Source organism: Crocodylus porosus, unplaced genomic scaffold (genome assembly GCF_001723895.1).
Source record: "Crocodylus porosus isolate Cpor-Errol unplaced genomic scaffold, CroPor_comp1, whole genome shotgun sequence".
NCBI classification, from domain to species: domain Eukaryota; kingdom Metazoa; phylum Chordata; order Crocodylia; family Crocodylidae; genus Crocodylus; species Crocodylus porosus.
The window spans coordinates 4,305,909-4,328,084 of record NW_017728915.1 but is presented as its reverse complement, the minus strand read 5'-3'; the positions used below and the strand labels follow the sequence as shown (position 1 = coordinate 4,328,084).

At 47.8% G+C, this 22,176-nt stretch overlaps 1 protein-coding gene across 3 annotated transcripts in view; it reads left to right on the top strand.

The window, feature by feature from the left end:
- ACD (ACD, shelterin complex subunit and telomerase recruitment factor) overlaps nt 1-22,176 on the top strand; it is a 31,720-nt gene that overhangs the window by 5,994 nt on the left and 3,550 nt on the right. For 2 of the 3 annotated variants that reach the window (XM_019535566.1, XM_019535565.1), the window contains exons 3-12: nt 27-151; nt 2,659-2,749; nt 4,397-4,476; nt 6,338-6,382; nt 7,289-7,323; nt 11,721-11,890; nt 12,379-12,466; nt 13,163-13,240; nt 15,963-16,064; nt 18,504-19,309. In XM_019535566.1, the coding sequence (XP_019391111.1) occupies nt 27-151; nt 2,659-2,749; nt 4,397-4,476; nt 6,338-6,382; nt 7,289-7,323; nt 11,721-11,890; nt 12,379-12,466; nt 13,163-13,240; nt 15,963-16,064; nt 18,504-19,309 (1,620 nt within the window). The remainder of the gene's footprint in view (nt 1-26; nt 152-2,658; nt 2,750-4,396; nt 4,477-6,337; nt 6,383-7,288; nt 7,324-11,720; nt 11,891-12,378; nt 12,467-13,162; nt 13,241-15,962; nt 16,065-18,503; nt 19,310-22,176) is intronic. The other variant, XM_019535567.1, reaches the window with a different exon arrangement.

Genomic DNA, 22,176 nt, shown 5'->3' with positions numbered 1-22,176 from the left:
TTCTTGACCTCCCAACTTGTTGGTAGGTTTTGAGCGACTCAGCAGCTGCAGACCAAGATGAGGAGTGCACAGCTGCTGTTCTGCATGTCTCAGATGGGTCCTTCTACATCCGGGTGATCATAACCATGGAAGCTGTGCAGAACATAGAAAGGTGGGTTCTATCTCCACTGTCAACACAGGTTGGGAAAACTGCTTGCTGTGGCTGTCAGGTAGGCTTAGAACAGATCTTATTTAAAGTTGAGTTGGGTCCAGAAGATGATCCAGTGGGCTAGCATGATTAAGGCATATTAGTTCCTGTAGCTGACTGCACACAAGGGAGTGACATGGTTACCATCATATTAATCTACCTTTTACTCCCCAGCCCAAATGACCAGATACCCATTTATAGATGGGGTCACTGGAGGCAACTTTTTGGCACAAGTCCAGGGCAAGGCTCAATCTTTTACCTCTGGATCTGTAGCAGAATGCTTTAAACACTGCCTCTGTCCCCTAGAAATGAAAACTACTGCATCTGGAAGAATAGTAGAAAACCAGGGTTGGAAGGACCTTAAGATCATCTAAATCAACTGCATCTCAAGGGAGGTTCGTCACTGTCTAAGTGGAATATTGATCTAACCTGCATTTAAACTGCAGAGACAAAGGTCACCAGAAATCTGTCTCGGAAATCTTTTCTAGAATATGGCATCCACAAAATGAGGGAGTTCTTATTAATACCTAACCTAAATCGCTTTTGTTACAATCTGAACCGTTGTTCTGTCTCCTGTGGACACAGAGAACATTTGAATACCATTCTCTTTCTAACAATCCTGTTTTTGTTTTTGAAGGCTGATATCAAACTGCCCTTCAGTTTTCTCTTCTTCCGCCTAAATAATCCTGAGTGTTTTTTCAGCTTTTCCTTATATATTGTGTTTTCTAGACCTCTAATCACTTTTGTTGGTCTTCTCTGAATTCTTTCCATTTTGTTCACATCTTCCTTGAAATGTGGTCCCCAAACAGACACAATATCAAAGTTAGGCCTCACTGATGCTGAATAGAGGAAAAATTGCTTCCCAAGACTTGCATACCACACTTCTGTTAACACCTCCTAGTGTGCTATTAGCCATTATTATTATTTTATTTTTTTTGCAGTAGCACACTTTTGACTCATTCCACTTGCATTTCACTATAACTTCCAATTCGTTTCTGCAGTTTAAAAATTGCAAAATCTCTGATATTTTTTAACTGGAAAAAAAATCCCAAATACTGTGATTAAAAAACCCCAAATCCATGTTTTTCTGCAATTAAAATTAAATGCCACTAATATATCTATTGATCTAGATAGGTAGATAGATATAGATCTCAGTTGAACATGACATTTTATTGATATATTTACAATTTTAAGCAGTTTGGAAGCCTGCCTGTGCCTCAGACACTGTAATAAAATAATTTAAAATACCTATAAATTTTGGTGTTTGATTTGGGTTTTTTATCATGAAAAATTAGAGCTCTCTCTGCCCCCTTCACTCACCAGGTCGTGGGTCCAGCTGCACCCTCCCCCTCACTGCTTTGTGGTGCTGAGGAGCCCTAATATGTCAGTGCCCTGCCCATGCCATTTCCCCTTCCCACAGCCCCCTGGACCCTGCCAATGCCCCTCACTGTCCACCCAAAGCCCTCTTCCCTCCCAGCCCTGCTGGAGGGGGCCCCCAGCTGCCAGAGCTACAGGGCCAGGGACCAAGATCTACAGCCCCTTGCAGCAGCATCCAAGCCTCAGCTGCCACCCATGGGAGGCGGTGGCTGCTGAAGCCTGAGGAGAGCATGGAGCCCGGCTCCCCCTCCCCTGCAGGTACACATGCACATACATGCACATGGCACCCCCTGCCTGACCACCTTTCTCCCCACCTCCCCCCTGTTGCAGGCTGGCACTCTGCCAACTTGCAAGAGGAAACCTACTTTTCCCACATTTTTCTCCAGGAAATCCATGTTTTTCTCCTTTAAAATGAGAAAATCTGGGTTCTGCTGTGTTTTCCTGTGGTGAACAGAAAACCTGGATCCCTGTTCAGCACACCTTAGGATTAGAGCAGCTCACCCCAGTGCAGGATTCCACATTTTGCTTCTCATATTATTACCCTCAGTGCCAGCAAGTCCTAGTTCTTGATTCTGCTGCTGGTAGTGATCTTCACAGTGGATGCAGTGCTGTTCTTCCCCAAGTTCACTGGCTGAACTCTGCATTAGTGACAGCTGGGGAAACTCTTGGGACGAAAACATAGTGTTCTGAGCATGGGCTGGCAAGCCAGAGACTTCTGGGTTTTAATCCTGGCTTAGGCACTACCTCCTTGCACAACTTCTGGTGAAGTCACTGAACCTGCTTGCCTCAATTTCCCCATTGATACAAAAACGGGTTAATAGTATCCTTTTCCCAGTTGACAGAAGGGAAGTGTGGCCTGGCTCCACCAGTAACAGAATCTGGATACGTGGCTGCTCCCAGGTTCCTGTCATTCCTGGTCTGTTTGACCGTTGCGCTAAGAAGCTAATTGCAAATGGCACCACTGAGTTATGTCGACTGCTGTAGAACCCTCTTGCAGCTGTATGGCAGATGAAGCGTGTGCCTCACTGGCTGGTCATGTGAGGTTGAGATCTTCCTTCACCCCCAAAACTATTCTGCTGTTCTGTTTTTTCTAGTGCCCAAATCCAGATCAGGTTCTCCAGCCTCGTTGGCAGAATTCTCATCTTACAACAATACAGTGTGCGCTTCCAGGAAGAAACCAAAGTGGTAAGGCTTCATTTTGCCTGCGAAGCCTTGGGAAGCTTTAGCTGTGCAAAGGCAGGGGCGGGCTTGGTGCATTGTGCTTTGAGGTTCCTCGTGTCTGGATGCTCTCACTGAGAGGCCACATGTCAGAGCCTTGTGTACCATGCACTAGAGTGGGCATAGCTCCCCTCATGCTGCTGGAAACCCTCTGACTGGCTGCTCTTTGACTTGGGTGTCCTGCAGACATTTGTAATGAGAAGGCAAAATCCCAAAATGAACGGCTGAGGAAGGGAAGGACTGTTCAGGCTAGAAATGTGGCTATTTGGGAAAGGAAGGGGAAACGATAGCTCCTCCAGAGACCGCATTTCAACGTCCAGTTCTCTGGGTAGGCATAAGGCTAAAGGGACTGCATTACCACGTGTCCCTGAAAGATAGACTGGTGGTGCAGGCATGCAGCCAGTCCATCAAAGAAAGAGGCTAAACAGCCCCAGGAATTGCTCATTCTGAATGCATCCTGCTTTGTTTGTAAGGGCAGGTGGGCCAAGATGGAGGAGCTGGCAGCATGGAATACGTTGGGTGTGGGCTGGGCCAGGGGGTCATTAATCTATCGTGCTGGGTCCTTCTGTGAACCCAAAACCCCAGGGATGGCGTAGTTGGGGATGGGGGCGATTTCTGGAGGATTCTGGGCCCTGGTATTGTTGAAAACTGGTTCACGCTCCCAATCCCATTACATCTCTCCATTGAATAGCCCTCATGTCCTACCCAGTCTGCATTTCCTCAGCCCTGACCAACCCCATGCATTCTCAGCAGCCATAAAAACGGAGACCTTGCTGAGGTGGGTATCTCTGTCCCGCTCTCTTCTGCCTGTGGCCTAAGAGCCATCCCAGAATCCTTTGCAGCAACAAATTTCTCCAGTGTTTTGTTGGCACTTCTTTGTCTGGGACTGCAGTGGGCAGCCTTCCAGCCAGGCCTCCGGGACCCATTAGTGTGGCCTGCCGAACCATCATGGCATCGCTGAGGCTGTGATCCCTGCCCCCTGTGAAAAGAGTAGTCCAGTTGTCCCTTGCTGAGGAGAAAGGGAGGTGGGAGGGCTGAGTTGTCCTGGAGGGGCGGGCAGGGGTGAAGGCAGGCTTGTGATTTCCCACATCCCCAGAATGGCAAGAACCTGCGTAGAGGCCTCAAGGAGAGGATGAGGGCTGAGAGGAGGGTTTGCGTGTGACCTGCAAGTCTCCCACTAGGTGTTCCTGCAGGCTCAGAGCTGCAGGCAGGCCATGGGCCCTGCTGAGCTAGGCCCACATTGGTGGGCCTGGGCTGTGAAGGAGCCTGCCTGCCTCTAGCTGTGTGATGCTGGGTAACCGGATAGACAGTGTAGGAGAGACCCAGAGAGGAGGGAGGTGAGGCAGTCTCCATCTGCTTCCTTCAGCCTGTGGGCTACAACCTACATGTCCTGAGGAGCCTGCACTTGGAGGGGTGCCGTGCTCCAGGGCTCCCACCTCCAAAGAAGACTGAGGTGAGCATTGGGAGACCAGACCAGGCACCATCAGGGCATGGACCTCTCTCCACAAGCCTCATGGGGAAGCATGACCCTCCCCTTCCTCCTCCCAGTGGCATTGTGGGTAGGTGTCTCTGCAGTGCACCGCACACCTGATAGCACTTGCCGTTCCCTTTCAGGAGGATTGTGCATTCTACGTGCAAGTCCACCGTTTCATCGTGTTGCCCATGGAGAGGCAGAGGGTAGCGTCGCTGGACTGGTAAGCTCCTCAGCCTGGAGTAGTAGGGGGGAGAATGTGCAGAGCTTGCTAGGTTTGCACTCGAAGATGAGATGGTCCTATTGGGATCCCAAATCTGCCCATATCCACATGGTGAAACCACGAGGCTGCAAATGCCTATTGACACTTGTGTATTTGCATTGCTGTGCATTGTTAGAGCCAGAAAGCAGGCTCAGGTGAGGGGGGGAAGACATATTTTATCACCCCTGCACTCCATGTCTTTAAAAGCCAGCAGATGCTGCACTAGCAAGATTTTCTCCCCTTCTCCCTCCCCACAAACCCAGGAGAGAGGCCAGCAGCAGCCAGCTCTTCTGCTCTCACCCTCCCCAACTGCTACTGCCAACCCAAGAGAAGTAAGGAAGGTTGCTGCGGCTCCCTACCCACTCTCAGTGGACCTGCAGGGGCACACCGGGAAGAGATGTGGCTATGCCTGCCATGCTTACCCAGCACATACCTCTACTCTCTCCTCTTGCTTGGGCAGGGAATAGCAGAGTAAGGTGTTTTTCCTGCAGATCCATCAAAGAGATTCCAGATTCAGTCCTCACAAGTAACCCAAAGAGTGGCATTGTTACATTTCCCCGGGCTCTGTAGTCATTAGAATCCAGTTGACTGCTGGAGATGGGAAAAGAAACTGGGAATAGCGATGTCCAGTGTCTTAAACAATTGTATAACCCATTGGCAATATGCATTGTGTATCTGTGAATGGGCTGTTCTGCAGAAAAGATACCAATCCTTTCTTCCTATAGCTGAAGTACAGGAAAGCTGTTTTAGTTCAGAATCTGAACTGGGAATGAAGAAACATGGCATATTGTAGGCAGAGCTGATAGAAGCATCTGTTGTTACATCTGCCTGACATTTCCTGTTACAAAATCCTGTTTTCATTTTGCCAAACTTTAACCAGTCAGGTTGAAATGAGTGGTCTTTTCCTTTTTTCTTTTTTTTAAATTCCTGCTGAAACAGATCAACCATTTTGGAGAATAAGTTTAGAGAAATTACAGTTTTGCCTACAATGTTGCTTACGTTTTTGTTGTTTGAAAAGTTCAAAAGCCTCTAAGTTTAGAAGTAGGTACTTACTGTTTGACAGAAATGGTTCTGATATCAGTGGATGCATCTACATGAGATGTTTACTGCAGAGCTAACTAATTAGCTCTGCAGTAAGCATATCAGCATCTACACGTGTGGCCCTATTAGGGCTCATGAAACTAATATACTTCACAGCAGGATTCTACTTGCAAATACGAGTACTACCATGATGCAGAGTTTGTGTGCAGCAGTGCACATGTAGATGCTGTCTGCCAGCTAGCCCTGCACTGAAGCATCCTTGTGTCCCAGCCTGGTCGGAGCAGCCCCAGGCTGATCCCTATGGCCCCCTGTCAACCAGGGCTGCTCTGACCAAGCTCTGCATGCTGGGCATGAATATACTTCAGACCAATAAGCTCTGGAGTTTATTCATGTTTACTAATTGCACATGTAGACGTGCCCAGTGACGTGCTCTTTGCTATTCTCAAAGGCGGTGGAGGTAACTCTTCCACACTTGGCAAAATTTGAAAAGCAAGTTTGCACATGCTCAGTGTTTATCAGCAGCTAAGTTCTTAGTTTCTCTCTATTCTGGGCCTGCTATAGCCTAGGGCTCTAGGATCTATGCAGTAATTTGGCAGCTGCTTCTCCCAGCTTATGGCACCGCCACCAGAAACCATGGCAGAAAGACAGTGCCTTGCAGTACTTCTCTGTAACTACTCAGCCAGTGTGGAGGAGCTTGCAGCCCAAATGGAACGGGGGGGCAGCAGAGAGAAGTGTTTGAGAGGAAATCCTTCACCAGTAACCAGACTCTTTGCTTTTCCAGTCATCAGGAACCCTCAATTCTGCAGAAGATAAAGGCACTGTGGCAGTAAGTACACCATCCAGTTACTGCTATTTTACTTATTTGACTATTTTCCCTTCTTGTGGGGGTGTGAAGTTTGTGCGACTGATGAAAGCAGAGAGAGATAGTTAACTGTGTTAGTCTGAAGTCAGGCATCTAGAAGGCAAGGCAGGGTGGAACCTCAAAGACTAATGCATTCAAAAAGGCATGAGCTTCTTTGGGCTACAGCCACAGTAGGATTACGCCTATGAAAGTCTGACTTTCTGAACAACTTGGTCCTTAAGGTGCCACTGTAGCCTGCCTTCTGCCTGGTGAAAGGAGGTGAGTTTTCAGATAACTCATAATTAATCTATGGGACTTAATGTCAGAGGAAGTGATTGAGAAGAGTTCAGAATATGCAAAGTTTATATAGATGAGGATATTCATAGTTATATTAGGATAAAATATTAAGGTAAGTTCTTCTGCTTTAGCCTGTGAGCAAACCTGTAACACTGTTACGAGGAAGCTTTAACAGGCAACTTATTCCTCCTAAGCAACTGGTAAGAAACACTTGAGACGCTGGACCAGAGAAGGTGGACCATTGTACCAGGAACATCCAGACCCCTCTAACAAATTCCATTATAGGCCTCATCATCTGAAGCAGAATTGTTTTGCTAACAACAGTTGCCAGTGGAATGAAGATCTGCCCAAGTGCAATTGTTCAGGCAAAGAGAGAGGGACCCAGGGGCAGGATCTAATATCCAAAGGGGCTTGGTCTTAGTCATTAACTGTTTTTTATGAAAGCCCGTCACTGAAGTAAAATAAGAACATCTGACCATGGTCAGTTCCTAAGGTGCTGAGTGCTGAAGGGGACCGTTGGTGGGAGGAGGTGGGGGGAATCAGGGTTCTCTCTTGATCCCTAACCCTTGGTTCTGTTTTGTTTGAATGTTGCAGGAGAAGCATCTTTCAGAGGTTTGAGTCCTGCTCAGGTATGGTGGAAACAATGACAGGATGAGAGGCTTTTGGCTGAGATGCCAGACAGAGGGAGGAGGAAGGGAGGGGAAAGAGTGTTTGTCTTTGTTGTGGACCTGTGTGTAGTGAGTTGCTAGATAACAATTCTCAGTCTACATTACTTAAGTATCTTCTGCAGACGGTCCTCTTAAGGCTTTTGCAGCTGGGAGTTGAATGAAACAAGCATTTAATGAGGCAGGCCTGAGGGGCATTGACAGAGATGTATGGGGAGTTTGTTCTGACACCGCCTAGGCTGCCCTGTTTTCATGGAGAAACAGGATTGCAGAGCCTGGGGCTGTCCATGCAGAACATCTGGGAGTTAATGCCACTGAAAACACAGAGCCAGCAAATCCCTGCCCTCTTCTGCACTTCAGTTAAACATAATTACTGCTGAGCAAATGGACTTAATCCAGGCTGGACCCAGCAACAAGCCTGAGTCTTTCTCCACTTTCACTGAATGGTGGTTCTGCCTGAGGGCTTGCCTACAGCATTTGGTGCTACTACATTGGTTTACAAGTGAGGAAAAATGTTTCTAGTCTCACTGTCTTTTCTCAGGTGCCTCCCATAAAACTGGACTTGGGTGCATTCACAGAGTGGGTACAGCATAGGCAGTGCCTCCTTCTGCCCAACTTGTGCACTGGGATGGATCTGCCTACAAGGCCAGGGGCAGCATTACTGTGCTGATTGTAACTGGGTTGCTGTTGAGCAGTGTCTCCCTCATTCTCAGCAGAGACTGAAAATCTGCATTCTAATACCCTTGACCTCTGATCCCAGCACCATGGGCTCTGTTTGGAGCTGTGGGGACTCATTCATCAGGAACCAGACAAACTCCCCCATCCTCATTTTTAGCCTTACTTCAAGGAAGACCCAGGGGTATGTCTACACAAGATATTGTACCGCACAGTAGATTGATTACTCCCAGTTTACAATTGCGGGGCATTTACTGTGCAGTAAGTTAGGCTACTGTGCAGTTAGCCTGAACTTGTAGATGTTGACCAAGAGCAAATTTGTTCCTGGCCAGCCTAGGCAGCAGGGGGCCCCAGCGGACCAGAGCCCTCTGTCTCTGGTTCTGGTGCTTCTCAGCTTCTGGCTCCCCCTGGGAGCCAAGGGGAGCCCTCTGCCCCCTGTCCTTGCTTCTGGCTCCCAGTATGGAGCTGGGAGCTATAGAGACTGAACAGGGGCTGGAAACCCAGCTCCAGCTTGCTCTTCGGAGCAGTTCTGCACAGTGTGGAGTTGGGAACTCCAGCCCCTGTTTGCTCTCTGGAGTTCCCAGTTCAGCACCATGCAGAGCTGCTCCAGGGCACAGGTGGGGGCTAGGAACCCAAGCAGGGTAGCTGATGATGAGCCCCATATCCTTCCACCCACCACTTCATAGGGGGCTGCCTGGGGACTGTCCCAGTGAGCCCTCTGCTGATTGGGAGGGCATGGGACAGGGTGGGTTTGATTTAAATAAAATAAATGTAAATCTCAGTTTAAATCACTGGTAAGGAAGCCTCAATTTAATCATTGTTTTCTACAAAAAATGCAGTCTTGTTGCTTGATATAACATTAATACATATTATTCACAACTTAGAGATAGATGTAGGTGTCATCTTTAGAAGGTACACACTATACATTTTAAAACTCTGATTTATTTTGATTTTTTTTTCAGATTAATTTTGCAGCTAAATCAGAAAACTGAATTATGATTTGGTTATTTTATTTACCAAAGTTAATTGAAGCAGATACTTGTGAAGCCACTGGGAGGTGAACTGTCTCCAGTTCACTAGATTAATCATGGATATTTGAGGGATATTTTTGCCATGCTGTATTAGGAGGACATTGACTGAGTGCTGCAGCCATATGTTATTAGCTTGGGGCTTTCTTCACTTTCTTCTAGGTTTCTTCTCATCTTTGATTTCTTCTCTCTCTTACTGCCTGACAAGCCTGCTGGCATGTTAGGGTTTCCCTTCTACTATACCAATCCCTCACTAGATCTCAAATCAATGGATAGGCTATACTCAGAAACTTATCCCTCAAGACCTCTGGAATATTCTGGTCAAATGTATCTCTTTTGTTTCTGGTGTCCCTCTCTCCTTGCATTTATCTCTACTCTACCCCAACAATCCTCTATTCATTTAACTTCTTGAAACTTTGCACTTTTAGAGAGAGGTACGTGTTTGACTTTGCGTACACAAATTTGCAGAAAGACAGTAGGGCTGATGGGTAGGTAATCAGGTCTGTTATCTCTCATCTCCATATACTGCTGTTAACAAGGATGTTATCTCTGGAGAGATAAATCCACAGTTTGAGAACTGAAACTAAGCAACACAGAGATGCTTAATGGGATTTTCTAGACAGCATTGAGTCCCCCTGGGTAAAGTAGTTTTCTTTAATTTTTACTAATCTGTAGATGAGCCTCTGGGAATCCCATAAGATTGGGCCCCTAATATAGTCCACGGCCTGTTGTGACCTATTTATAAAACTTCTAATAAGGTTACTTGAATATATTGCCTCTAATAATATATGATTAGAAGTTATAATCCCTATTCTTTGAGCTTTAACATAGTTTTAATTTAAGATATCTTTACATGGGCTTATTTTTTTAAATAGCATCTAAACAAAAAAAAGACTAAATTAAAAAAAATCTGTTTTAAATAAAAAAGAATTGATTAAAAAAACCTTTTTTTTAAATCATTGATTTTATCCACCTTGGCAGGAGTTCACCAGCAGGCGCCCTGCCTGCAGGACAGTTCCTGGCCAGCCCCCTGTTGAGCAGGAAGCTTGCCAGCAGCTGCCCCATATCTGGGGCAGGGAAGCCCTGCCCAGCAGAGGGCTTGCTGGCAGCTGTGTCCTGGTGTTCATGGGGCCAGTAGAGTTCTGCCAGTGGCAGCAGCAGCCATTTCCCAGCCCTGTGCACATCAGGTCCCGTCCCTGCCCCCTCACCATTATGGAATAGAGCTCTCCTGGCCCTGTGCACATCAGGACTAGCATTTATGCCCCTTGCCGCTTATGCCTCTTGCCAGCACCCATGCTAGCACTCGGGGGAGCCTGGAGCTCCACCCAGCTGCTGCAGGGGGGCAGAGCAGGGTGGGAGCAGCCCTGTTCCCAACAGGGTGCATGTATAAATGTGCTCCTGGGGAAGGCTCAATGCAGTAAATCTGTATTGCATTAATAGCACATGTAAATACGCCCAGGGGCTATAATAGTCCTGTTAATATACAGAGTTCTGTTGCTGCTCATGAGTAGAGCTTCCCACAATCTTCTCCTTAGTTTGCCCTATGGTGGGATCTTACCTTGGGTCTGTAGAACTGCGTGGCTAGTTTGGGAATCCACTAGTACTCTCCTTTGTGTTTAAATGCTGAATCCATATGGAGTCTGGTGTTTTCTCTCCTTTACTGTGTGTTCCCAACTCCAGGATTCTCATGGCTCTTTCAGGACTGTCATTACTGTGAAGTGATGTCACTTGAGTGCTGGCTGTAAGGAATGGTCTGACATGAAGCTCAGCTGTCCTTGTTTTATTAGACTTTGTGTTTGAAGCCTTCTCTGCCTCTGGATTCACAGGTTTAAATCCCAGCAAGGCTTATTCAGTCCATATAGATAAATGAACTTCTTTGCAGTTGTGTTAATAAGATAAGAACCAAGCCCTTGTTTAGTGAATGTGATTACTAAAGCTTTACGGTCAGGTTTCATAAAAGCAAAAAGTTACCTCGCTTTTTGTACCTAGCTTTATTTCCCTTTTTCCCGACATCTTTCCTCCTGTTGTTTGGTTGTTATGTTCCCCTCAGAGGTGGCTGTGTTTTAGTGATTAAATAAATCTTGTCATGTGTATAATTTACAAAATGCTTTAGGGAAATGTGTAATGGAGAGTTCTATGGGGATATTCAACCAATTTGTCTTTAGAAGCATGGGTGACTGGTGCCTCCTGAGTCACTTACCTCCTCCCTTATCACCCCAGCAGCCAGCCAGTGACTGGGGGTGGGTCCCCCTGCAGCCAATCACAGCAACCCGGAAGTGGCAGCAGTGCACTGCTGGCACTTCCAGATGGGCACGATTGGCCTCAGGGATCGCTTCTCCTGGCGCTCCCACTCCCTGGCCAGCACTCTCAGCAGGGGCACCGGCATTCTTGCCTGTTCGCCCTGTCTAGGAATGCTGGCTGTCAGGCGGTGCACCAGCACTCTCAGGGGGTGCACATGCACCCTCTGTTCATTGCCACTGTTTAGAAGTAGAGGAAAATATTGAGAGCTCTTTTTACAAAATAGGCTTTTCCTGGCTTTTGGCACATTCAGCATCTAGGCACTGGGAAATAAAAAATCCGAAAGTAACCGTAATGGGGACTCTAGCCTTGGAGGCATGTCAGGATTGTATTAACATGCATGTGTCCATCTCACTTTAGAGCCAACTCTTACTCAGTTAATTGATGAAATAGCACAGGACCGGCTTCAAGTTTTAAAGCAAAACATTAAGGATTGCTTGGAATTACTGGACCCAAATGAGCTGCCCACCAGTGGGGAGACTAAAGCACTTCCCATCACCACTTGGGAGGCTGAACGCAAGAGAGCAAAGGTTAGTCCTAGCTACCAGCCTCCTGAATGAACATCTATCCTAACTCGCTTTGTTCTTTTGGTCTGTGACCACCTGTCTGGGGGACAGTTAGGGGAGGTGTTGTGGAGGAAAGTTGCTGTGACTGGTATGGTTTTCCTAATAGAAGAAATAAAAAAAAAAAAATCCTTTGCCTTTGAGAGAAAAGGGCAGAGTGTGGGAAACAATAAGGATGGCTGTTCCAGTAAGATCCTTCTTCTGCATTTCCTGGAGCAGTGCTGCATTGGGTTTGATGGAGTCACCAGATCTCCAATTGAATGCTCAGGCCAAATGTCATTGGCTAAAGCTAGCTGTTCAGGTCTCTCCCCTGATCAGGAAAAGAGCAGCCAGTCTGCCTGAGGATGCTGAGAGTATCAAGGCACAAGAGAGATGGCCTCTCATCTGTTGGGTCAGTGTGATGGGGTCTCCAGACCAACTGTCTCTCTCCCTGTGACAAAAGCCTCTCATTTCAGATGAGCAATGACATCTTCACGGTCTCAGCAAGCTACTTGGTGATCTGTCCTGAGGAGGAAGCAAGGATGAGCAGTGCTTGCCCATCAGGTCAGTGCCACAGCCTCACCAGTGGGGCCTATTCAGGGAATTGGACCCATAAAGCAGGGGAGGTTATTGGAGAACACACCACAACTGTACCTGTACAGTTCAGCAGTATGGGCAAGGCTTCAGCCTAGGCATGCTGCATACCTGGGGATTGAGGCTTTATGAGCTTCAGGCTCCTAGCGATAGAAGTTGCTGTGGCACAAGGCCCTCTGGTTTTGGTTCCCCAGGGATATTCAGCATGAACATCTAAATGAGATCCTCTTGAGTGACTTTGGTAACTCTTACTCAGCCATCTATCTATGTGTTTGCGCCAAGGGTGTCCATTCTGTAGCAGCTGGGTTCTTCTGACTAGTGTGTGCCCTCAGGTTGCTCTGGATTATACTTAGGGCTTCTGATCTGCATGTTTAAGAAGGAACCAGTTTGTAGGGCCATGCAGACAAAACTGCATTCTTTGGGGGATGTTTATCCATGTGAGGTGGGAAGACAGCTGGCATATCAGTCTCCAGCTATGGTCTTTCACAGAACCAGCAAGAAGTGAGATGCTGTCTCCAGCTGAGAGCAGGGAACAACAGATCCTTCACTGGTGGAGATGGGAGCTCTGTATCGAGTGATACTTATGGTACTGGGGAGGGCTTTCTGGTGTTCTCAGGGAATGAGATGTTCCCAGACCTATGATAGACAGTGTCCCTTTCATTGTAGGAGCTTCCCAAGACATTCCTGAGAGCAGCAGCAATGACAGGGACCTAGATGACCAGAGCATAGTAGCATATCCCATTGGTGAGTAAAGGAACCTGAACTAGTTGTCTGCAGCCTGCCTAATCTGTTTCGGCTTTTTCTTTAGAATTTTCCCAGCCCTACTTTTTTCCATCAGCACGTGGAGTGTGTGGAGAGGATATTCCACAATTCCAGCTACCTTCTGGACTTTAGTGTCCGCAACATGTATTTTAGTACAGGACATGGGGCAAGACCCTCAGTTCACATGCTAGGCCATTTGCCAGTTGTTTGTCCCAGATTTGCCCATTCCAGCATATTCAAGATAACTACTGATGTGCCAGCTGTGCTGGACCAGCTTCTTCTGTGTTGAAACATAATTGGCTAGCCCTTGGATGGCAGGGAGTATTGGCTTCCTCTCCTCTGGACCGTGATCAGCCATGCCTTTGTCACCTCCTGGCAAGGTACCTGCTGTTTGCTCTGCTTGGAGTCTCCTCCTATTATCACCTGCTGCAGAAGGCCAAGTGGCACAGATGGCCACAAGTGGGTCATGTCTGTAAGTGGGGTCTCACTCCCTCCAAGTGCCATTCAGGGTACTGGCAACATGGCGCTGTTTCACAGAGCGCCCCAGGTCATATGCCCACTTGCAGCAATTGCTGTCTGTTGGGAAGCACTTTGTCAGCTTCTAGAGTGAAATTGTCTGGGATGGCCACAACCTACGGCATGTGTTCCACTCTGAGTGCAGAGCCTGAGCTCAGTATCATTCATGATACTTTGTCAGTTGTTCATTGTTTTTGGCTTAAGGACAACAGTTCTGCATCAGGCACTGTTGGCAGGTCTATGTTGTTTCTTCTAGGTCGTATGGGTACTTTGCTCTACAGGCACTAAGTAAGATGGGTGAGTCTGTTTCAAAACAAAACAAAACAAAAAAGCAACATGCACACAGAAACCCCAAAGGAATCCCTGTCTCGTGGATAAAAAAAGCATGTGACAGGGAAGGTGGCCACAACTTCCCTTCACTTCCTTTTAGCTGCTGCAGGTGCAGTGAGTGAGGGATACTATTTAGATCCCCTGCTTTCTGCAAGTCCATTCATAGTATCTGATGAAGTAGGCAGTCATCTGTGTAAGCTTATGTCTATGAACTAATTAATCTCCTATCCTATCTGTGTCTTTGTCTTCTGCTCCTTTGAAGGTATTTGTTTATTGAGAGCTAGCCTGACCACTTTTATTTTAGAACCAAAGAAAAGAGAAGTGGAGTAGTACAAAAAGAACCATCTTTTATCCCTGCTGAGTAAAGAGGCTGTTCAAACCCAGTCAACTGTGCCTAGTATTTTGTGTGTGTGCAGCACCTAGCACAATGAGGTCATGATCCATGACTGGATCATCATTATCAATCGTAGATTAAAGGATTACATCCTTCATTGCTTTTATAGACTGGGCTATACACCCAGCTAGGCTTCTCTACCCTTATTATGACTGTCCAGATGCCCTCCCTTCCCCAGCTTCAGGGTTAGGGTCATGGTTGCAGGGGTGTAGGCACTAACAAGAATGGGGACAAGAAGACTTGCTAGGAGTGTGGAGGGATTGGATAGATCGAGGTGGTGAGAGGTTTCTACCAGAATCAGGCCAGCCGGATGCCTGTCCAGTGCTGCAGGCAGAGGAAGCTGTCTGTGCCCTACTGGAACACAAGACCATGCCTGGGTCATGTACCCAGAGCCTGTATAATTATAAACATCAGATTACTGGGTATCAAGCTCTTCTGGTTTTTACTACAGTCAGGCTTGGGGGCTTCCCACAGGACTGGGAACTTGGCAGTGGGGGAGTGGTAACAATACTGCCACTGCTCCCCCACTGCCAAATTTCCGGGCCCTCTGTGGCTGGATCACGCTCTGGGCAGGCCAGCACCATGCTCCAGTTTGGGCCCATGGACCAAATCTGGCCTGCAGGTGGACCTGGCACCACTCATCCAGCCCATGGAATGAAAAGCTTGGGGTACCACTGACATAGAACATTTCCTGAAATTTTAGGTTTGATCAGATATGTATTGAAGAAGTTGTTATTGCATCACAGACTGACAGAGCTATGTCATCATGTTCCTTTTGCTCACTCAATAGTTGCATGTCCAGGATAAGGGACTTTGGTGATCTGTTCACCTCGCACTTAGTTACATCTGCAGCAGCTAAAAGGAAGCAAATATTAGTTGGGGCCACTTCCCTTTTTTTTCTACCCTGAGCATCCAGCCAGAATTACTGATAAGCAGTGATCTTTCCTTCTTTCATTAGTTTCCGTCACAGCCTGTATGCCGTTTCTAGTATCTGGTCCCTGGATTTCCTGATAGATTGAGTCTGAGTGGGCCTTGCTATATCTTGACCTTTACAGGATTCTGAACTCAAGCCTGAAAAACTGCTTACTTCTTGGGTGGGGATGTGTACTATTGGTGGTATTGGAGCACTGATGAGCCCCAGTTAGGGATCAGGCTCCCACTGTACTAGGCACCACACAAACAGAGCACAAAAGATGATTTCCTGTCCCAGAGAACTTAGAAGCCATCTCAGAACAAAAACACATCCTTGCAGAGCTGAGTTCAGAGGAACACAGAAAATTGGGGTGTACGGATGTGCTTTCCTCGTCAAGGGGAGATTGCTGTCTTTGTAGGAGTGTGAAGAAACGCAAAAGTTTTGTGTAGCATGTGTGGGTCTGTTGGGTCCTTGAGCCTAACCTACAGTTCTTTTGCTCGCTTATGTAATTGGCTTGTGGGATTGCAGTCTAATTTCAGTGTTGGTTTTAGTGACAGAATTTGGGGTGACATCCCCAAGTTTGGAGACATCCCTGGATAATCCATGGAACAGGCTTCAATCAGTGTCCCTTACTCTGACCTCCTCTTTTGAAGGTAAGTATATGCACAGGCATGTGACCTCTCATATAGCAATGGAAAACAATTTTTCTTCTCCTGGCTGCAAAAATATGGTGCCATCTCTCAGCCTTAGGAAATGTGGACCATGGTTTTTTGTGTGCACAAGCAGGGAATGGGTCTCAGAAAAATGTGCCCTGTAGATTACAAATGTGTATTCAAGTGCCTGCTTTGCCTATGTAATTGCATCTGCCATTCAGCTGTTCACATACACTAGTGAACAATATAGCTTATCAGTCCCCATAAGTAGCTGATTTACTTCTGCAAAGTACTGGTAGTTGGCCACTCAAGAGGAGAAATTGGTCAGGAATCAAGTGTTTCTTTGAGTCAAACTGTCTTTAGAGTCCTGTTTCCATGACCACAAAAGGAAAGGGACAGGAGGCAAATTCCTTGCTTACTACACAATCCTCTTTCAGTCAGCACCTTACCCTAAAATGCTGTCTAGGCTCTTTTGCCAGGTTCACACTACCTGTCTACTCCTTTGTTCCTGAACTATGCAAGGTCTCTCTCATACACCCTGATGAATAGCACCATGTGAAACTGCTTCATGCAGTTTATACTCCTGGGCAAACTCATGCACACCTTTTGTGCATGGACTCTTCTGCAAAGCTCTGCAACTGGAGAGTGCCTAGAAGATCCCTGAGTATGGACCTTACATCATGAACTGTCCAATATCCTTTTGACTTACAGCAAACAGTGAATTGTGCCACACTCCTGCCTCACAGACCAGGTAATTTGGCCTGGCTCTCTTGGCTGCTCTTGGGCCCTTGGAGAGGTAGTAGACATGTAGCCTCTCAAGCAGGAGAGAAGGCTACACAGGTAACTCCATTTACCAGATCAGAGATGCTGTGGTGCACAGGAGATCAGTCATGACATGGCAGCAGTGGAAGATAGCTCCCCAAGTATGTGCTGTGAGCCAGAGTTATGTGTGATGAAGAACAGAGGCCCCAGTTCTCAAGAGGGGAGGAAAGAGGAGAATAGAGATGATGAAGTATTGTGTTTCTCCCCTGTCCTGCTGTCTGGCATCTGTGCCTTTGCCCTGGGGGACCCGCAATGAAACTACACACATATTCTCATTTGGCTGCTGCTTCTGCACCCAGCGAAGTGAGAGGCACAAGTCGTTGTGAGGCGAGAACAGCCCAGAGGCCTTCTAGAGAATAAAGGGAATGGCTTGGTATGAGGAGGAGGAGGCAGTAGGACAGAGAGCACTGAGGGAGAATGTCAGCAATCCCAGGATGGTGGGGATGACACTCATAGTAAAGCAGCGGCTTACTTTAACTTCACACCATTTGGATTTCTTTGGCAGCTGGCCTGACTCTGCTGGTGCTAATTGTGCTGTTAGCTAGTCAGACATCTTGGCCCCATCTGATTTTCTGGCAGTTGCAGTGAAAGGCCTAGAAACAACATGAGTTGTCTCAGCATAAGCCTCCATGGCCTTTCTCCCCACATCTCTCCCAAGAAGCAGCCTGGGAAAGAAAGAGACCTTGCTGTGAGTCTTGCTGGCCAACAGACTTGGTGGGGTGGGCTAGGGAAGCAGGAGGTGGCTAAGGGAAAACTCCAAAAGAAACTCGCACCTACCCCTTCAGTGTTGGAAGACCCACTCAGCTGTGTTGGAAGACCCACCCAGTCCTGTTTTCACATGCTTCTGGCCTTCTGATAGGCACATCTGAATATTGTCTTGGTGGGGCTTAGGGCTGAATGGCAGGACACCAGTGCCTCTTCCTAAATAGTCCTGAGAGTACATAAGGCATGTTGGTAGTTGTGCTACCTTCAGGTTTTTTGGCTGTGAGTAAAGAATAGTCGAGTTAATGAGTCCAGGTTGCCCTTGTACATTTGTGTTGCACTGGAAGGTTCTTAACTATCAAGTGCAAAACCTATCCTGTTTGCTGGAGCAAGAGACGCTTGCTTTGTTTTCAGCTCCTTGTGCACTAATGGAGAACTGCAAATGTGGCACAGAAATGCCTCAATCCCATTATACCAGCCTTTCCTGGAATGTGGAAAAGGAAGAGGTCCTGGAAACAGTACTATTGCTGTTCGCTTTTGCCAAGCCCTGTGTTAGCATATCTTGTTTGCTGGGTTGAAACAAACCTGGCCATGTGTTGTTTCTTCAGGGTTTTGTAGGCCAAATATCTTTCCAAATTGGAAAAGCTTCATGAACTAAAAATCATCCGCTTCTGAGGAATCCCAGGACGTAACTGACAGCTCTTACCTTGCAAGAAATGATTCCACGCTCAGCTGAAAGTGTAAGGGTCACTGCTTTTGCATGCATGTTGTAGTTCAGCTGAGATCCTATTGGTGAAAGGCAGCTTTCCCAACTGCATTTGTGTAGGAAAGGCACTGCTGAACCTGGCTGTTCTGGTAACTCGCTTTTCTTCCCTTTTACCAGTTTGAATGTCTTGTCTTGTTCTCTCTTGTCAGAAAAGTCCATTAATCAGCCCAGCCCACCAAAAATGCAAGAGACCGAGCTAGCCAGGTTTGCAGAGGGGGGGCCTGATGCACTGCCTGACAGCAACACCCCTGATTTGGAACCTGAAAGCCAGAAGTCCCATTATAGTCCGTTGCAGGATGAATCAGCTAAGATTGCGATTCCCTTGCTGCTGTCATCTCCCAGAGGAACTTGCCCCACAGAGTCTGCTAGCCAAAGGTCAGATGTCATGTTTCAGGCCACACCAGATGCAGCAAAGAATTTCTGCTTTTCTCCAGCTTCTTCCATTGTAGGCAGTAGTAGCAGCAGCAGCAGAGCAGATGTGTTTGGGTCCTCTGCAAATGGGACTTTTAAAGAACAGGCTGATTCCAGTTGCACGGTTTCCCCTTCAAGCACAGAGAAGAACTCAACCAGTCCTGTATGCAGCAGTAAGCACAGGAGGAAGTTTGGTAAAAATGGCCAGGACACAAAGCACTCAGGGGTAAAGAGAAAGCTGCTGGTGGGAGCCAAGGAGGCCCACAGCAAGACCCACAAGAGAGCCCAGAACAAACTTGCTTGCATAGATGATCCCAAGGCCAGGGAGAGCAGCGCAGACAGAAAAGGAGTGGGCCACAGACCGAGGCTGGAGTTTGTAAATGCTCAGAGAGCCAAGAAGACCCAGATGGAGGAGGCTGTGCTAGTTCCAGAGCCTCCCTCCTCCCCCTGGGACATGGAGGAAACTCCAGAACAGGAGAACAAATGGGCATCGGCAGCGAATGAGGAGGAGTCCTGGCCAGACCAGCACAAAGTCCAGTATCAGGTAAACTCACTCTTTGTTAGCTTTGTCCCTCAAGAGGTCTTCCCTTTCCCAGGATTTCTCATCTTCCAGCCCCATTGTCCTGCTCGGAGCCCCCAGCCTTTCTGTTCGGAGTCAGTTGGCATTAGAGAGGTCACCATCCCTCTCTTCCCTCTGGGCTAGTGTTCCACGTTTTCATTTTTTTCCTGATTTTCACTGAAAAATTCCCTGATTTTTTTTTTAATATATAATTTGTATTTGAGGCCAAATTAGCTAAAACTAATTCCAGATCCAAGAGTCCAGAACCGTAAGTGGTCCTACTACTGGCATACATCGTCCACCTGCACCTGGGGCTTCAGATGTTTCCAAAACCTTTGGCAGGCATCCTACTTGTGGGCCCAACCCCGGAGGCTTGGGGTTTGGATGCCCCCAAGTTTTCATAGACATTAGGGCTGGAAGGGACCTTTGTAAGATCATTAGGTCCAGCCTCCTGCCCAAGGGGCAGGAAGTCAGCTAGGGTCAAAGGATCCCAGCAAAATAAAGCATCCAAATGTTTCTTGAAAGTGTCCAGAGTAGGTGCTTGCACCACCTCTGGGGGAGTCTTGCTTGCCCTTAGCCATAAGGCCCTTGGAGCAAGCAAGGGAGGAGACTGCCATTTCCATAAACTGGACTTAAAGCTGCTGCACCTTGGCAGGTACTGAACCACACCGAAGAGTAGTTCTCCTGCGAGGTGGTTCCAGAAAACGGCCTTCTTGGACACAAATACATGGTATTTCCCCTGCCAGGTTAAGAAGCCACTATGCTTGATCTGAGCCTCGGGTGAGGACTGGCTGGGGGGTGCTGATAAGCTAAAAGTGCTGGTTACCTGAGGCATAGGTCCCCAGCCAGACATGGGGGCAGGCTGCTACTGCGGGCTGCAGGAAGAGCTGGCTGCTGCTGTGGGGGCTGCTCCAGGCTCTTCCCAGGGGGTGTGTGCCCCTGGATCTGCAAGCTGGATGAGAGCAGGCTGCTGTCCACCTCAAGCACCAGGAAGAGCCTGGTACCGCCAAGGGCCCCGGCCTGCAGCAGCAGCCTGCTCTTATCCTGCGGGCAGATCTGGGGGCATGCGTCCCGTTCCCCCTCCCCACCCCAGGAATAGCCCAGCGCGGTCCTGCAACCCGCAGACGCTCCGAGGGTGCATGTAGCATCAAGAACTGCCCCTCACCCCGCCCCACACGCACTGACAGTTCCTTCCGCTTTGCTCTCTGCTACAGCCCCAGGAGCCCTCACCCCTTCCCTAGTCCCAGCCTTACTCCCTGATTTAAACCAATTTTTTTTCTTTTTCTTTTTTCCTTTTATCCTGATTTGAGCCCAGTTTTTATATTTGGAAAATAAACCCTCAAAAATTCCCAGATTTCATTTTTTTAAAAATAAAAACTGAAAACACAGTACTTTACTTCGGGCCTAGCTTTCTGCTTTCATAGGAGTCCTGCTCCAAGGAGCAAGAGAGCTACAAGAATCCTGGGTGTGCTGTGGAGCCAGTGCCCACTACCATGCTTCCAGATCACAGCAGTTGCTCAGGTGCCAGACAGACAGAAGCTGCCTCCCATTTTTGCCCTCTGACTCCCACCTTTCAGCACAAAGGGCCATTTTCTTGCAATAGTGCCCTCAGGAACAAAGATCTTGTTCCCACTTTGTGTGATGGGAGCTACGTGCTAAACTGGGCAGACCTGAAGCAGATACCCAAGATCATTCAGCCCTGGATGCTGAGACCTGAGCACCCTCAAATTATGGGTGCACTGAAATGGATGTTCAGATTGCATTTGTTGTGGAATTCATAAGAAACAAAGGAGTGTGTCTATATATACACAGCTCTGCTGTGGCAACAGAGCCCCCACTTTCTGTTGCAGAGTATTGCCTCCCTCTCTTGACAGGAAGGTTCCTATTGCCCCACAGCAGCTGGCAAAAGGCCCCAGTAGCCATGTCTTTGCCTTCCTATGGTGCATTGCGTCTTTGCTGGTGCAGGGGCTGAAGCAGCACAGTGAGAAGCTGAGAGATGTGAATGTGCTCTGGTGTCTTCCCTGTGGTGGCTGCTGTCTGTTTGCAGAAGTTCTAGCAGCAGAAGCAGCCTAGTATAGACAAGGCCTGTGTGTGCACTGTGGGAGCTACTGATGCTTTTAACTATGACCACAGTGCTGTGACAGCGGGGCCTCCTGGTCTGGATGCAGCTCAACAGGTGGCTGGTGTTTCTGCTACATTGGTCTCTAGCTCTGCTGGTAGGAGCTGCATCTTACCCCAGGGGTTTTCCCAACAGAACAGCCTCCACTAGGAAGTGTACCAGCTAGCTTGACTGGCAGGGCTAGGGACAGACATCGCACATAAACTGATTTAAGTGTTCAGGAACTGGTTTAAACCTGTAACAGAACAGATGTTCAGTGCACGTAAACCAGTTTGAAAATGGCTGAAACCAGTTTGAGATAAACCTGGTTGAATGTAGTATCAAACTTAACTAATTTGGGTCAAACTGGTTTATGCAATGTCTGTCCCAGATCCCTTCCTAGTTTAACTTAAGCTAGAGTCCTCGAGCATCCCAGATGCTTTGCAGCCCTGCGCAGTGCTCTCTACTCCACAGTAGGGCTGGCCCTGCCCGTCTGCTCCCTGGCTGCATCTGTCAGAGATGGCAGGCACAGCAGAGTCTGTCTGGCTTCTCCGTGCCGCCCCCCACCCCCACCACTCCCTGGTCAGCAGGGTTCCCCCACACATCCCCTCTACCTTACACAGACACCTCAGCATTAGCTAGCAGACCACGTGCTTATCTTCTTGATGGGCTTATAACCACTGTGTTACTCCCTGTGTAACTCCCTGCTGTGTAAGTAAATGCTGTGCAACTCCCTGCTGGTTCCCTCACTGCT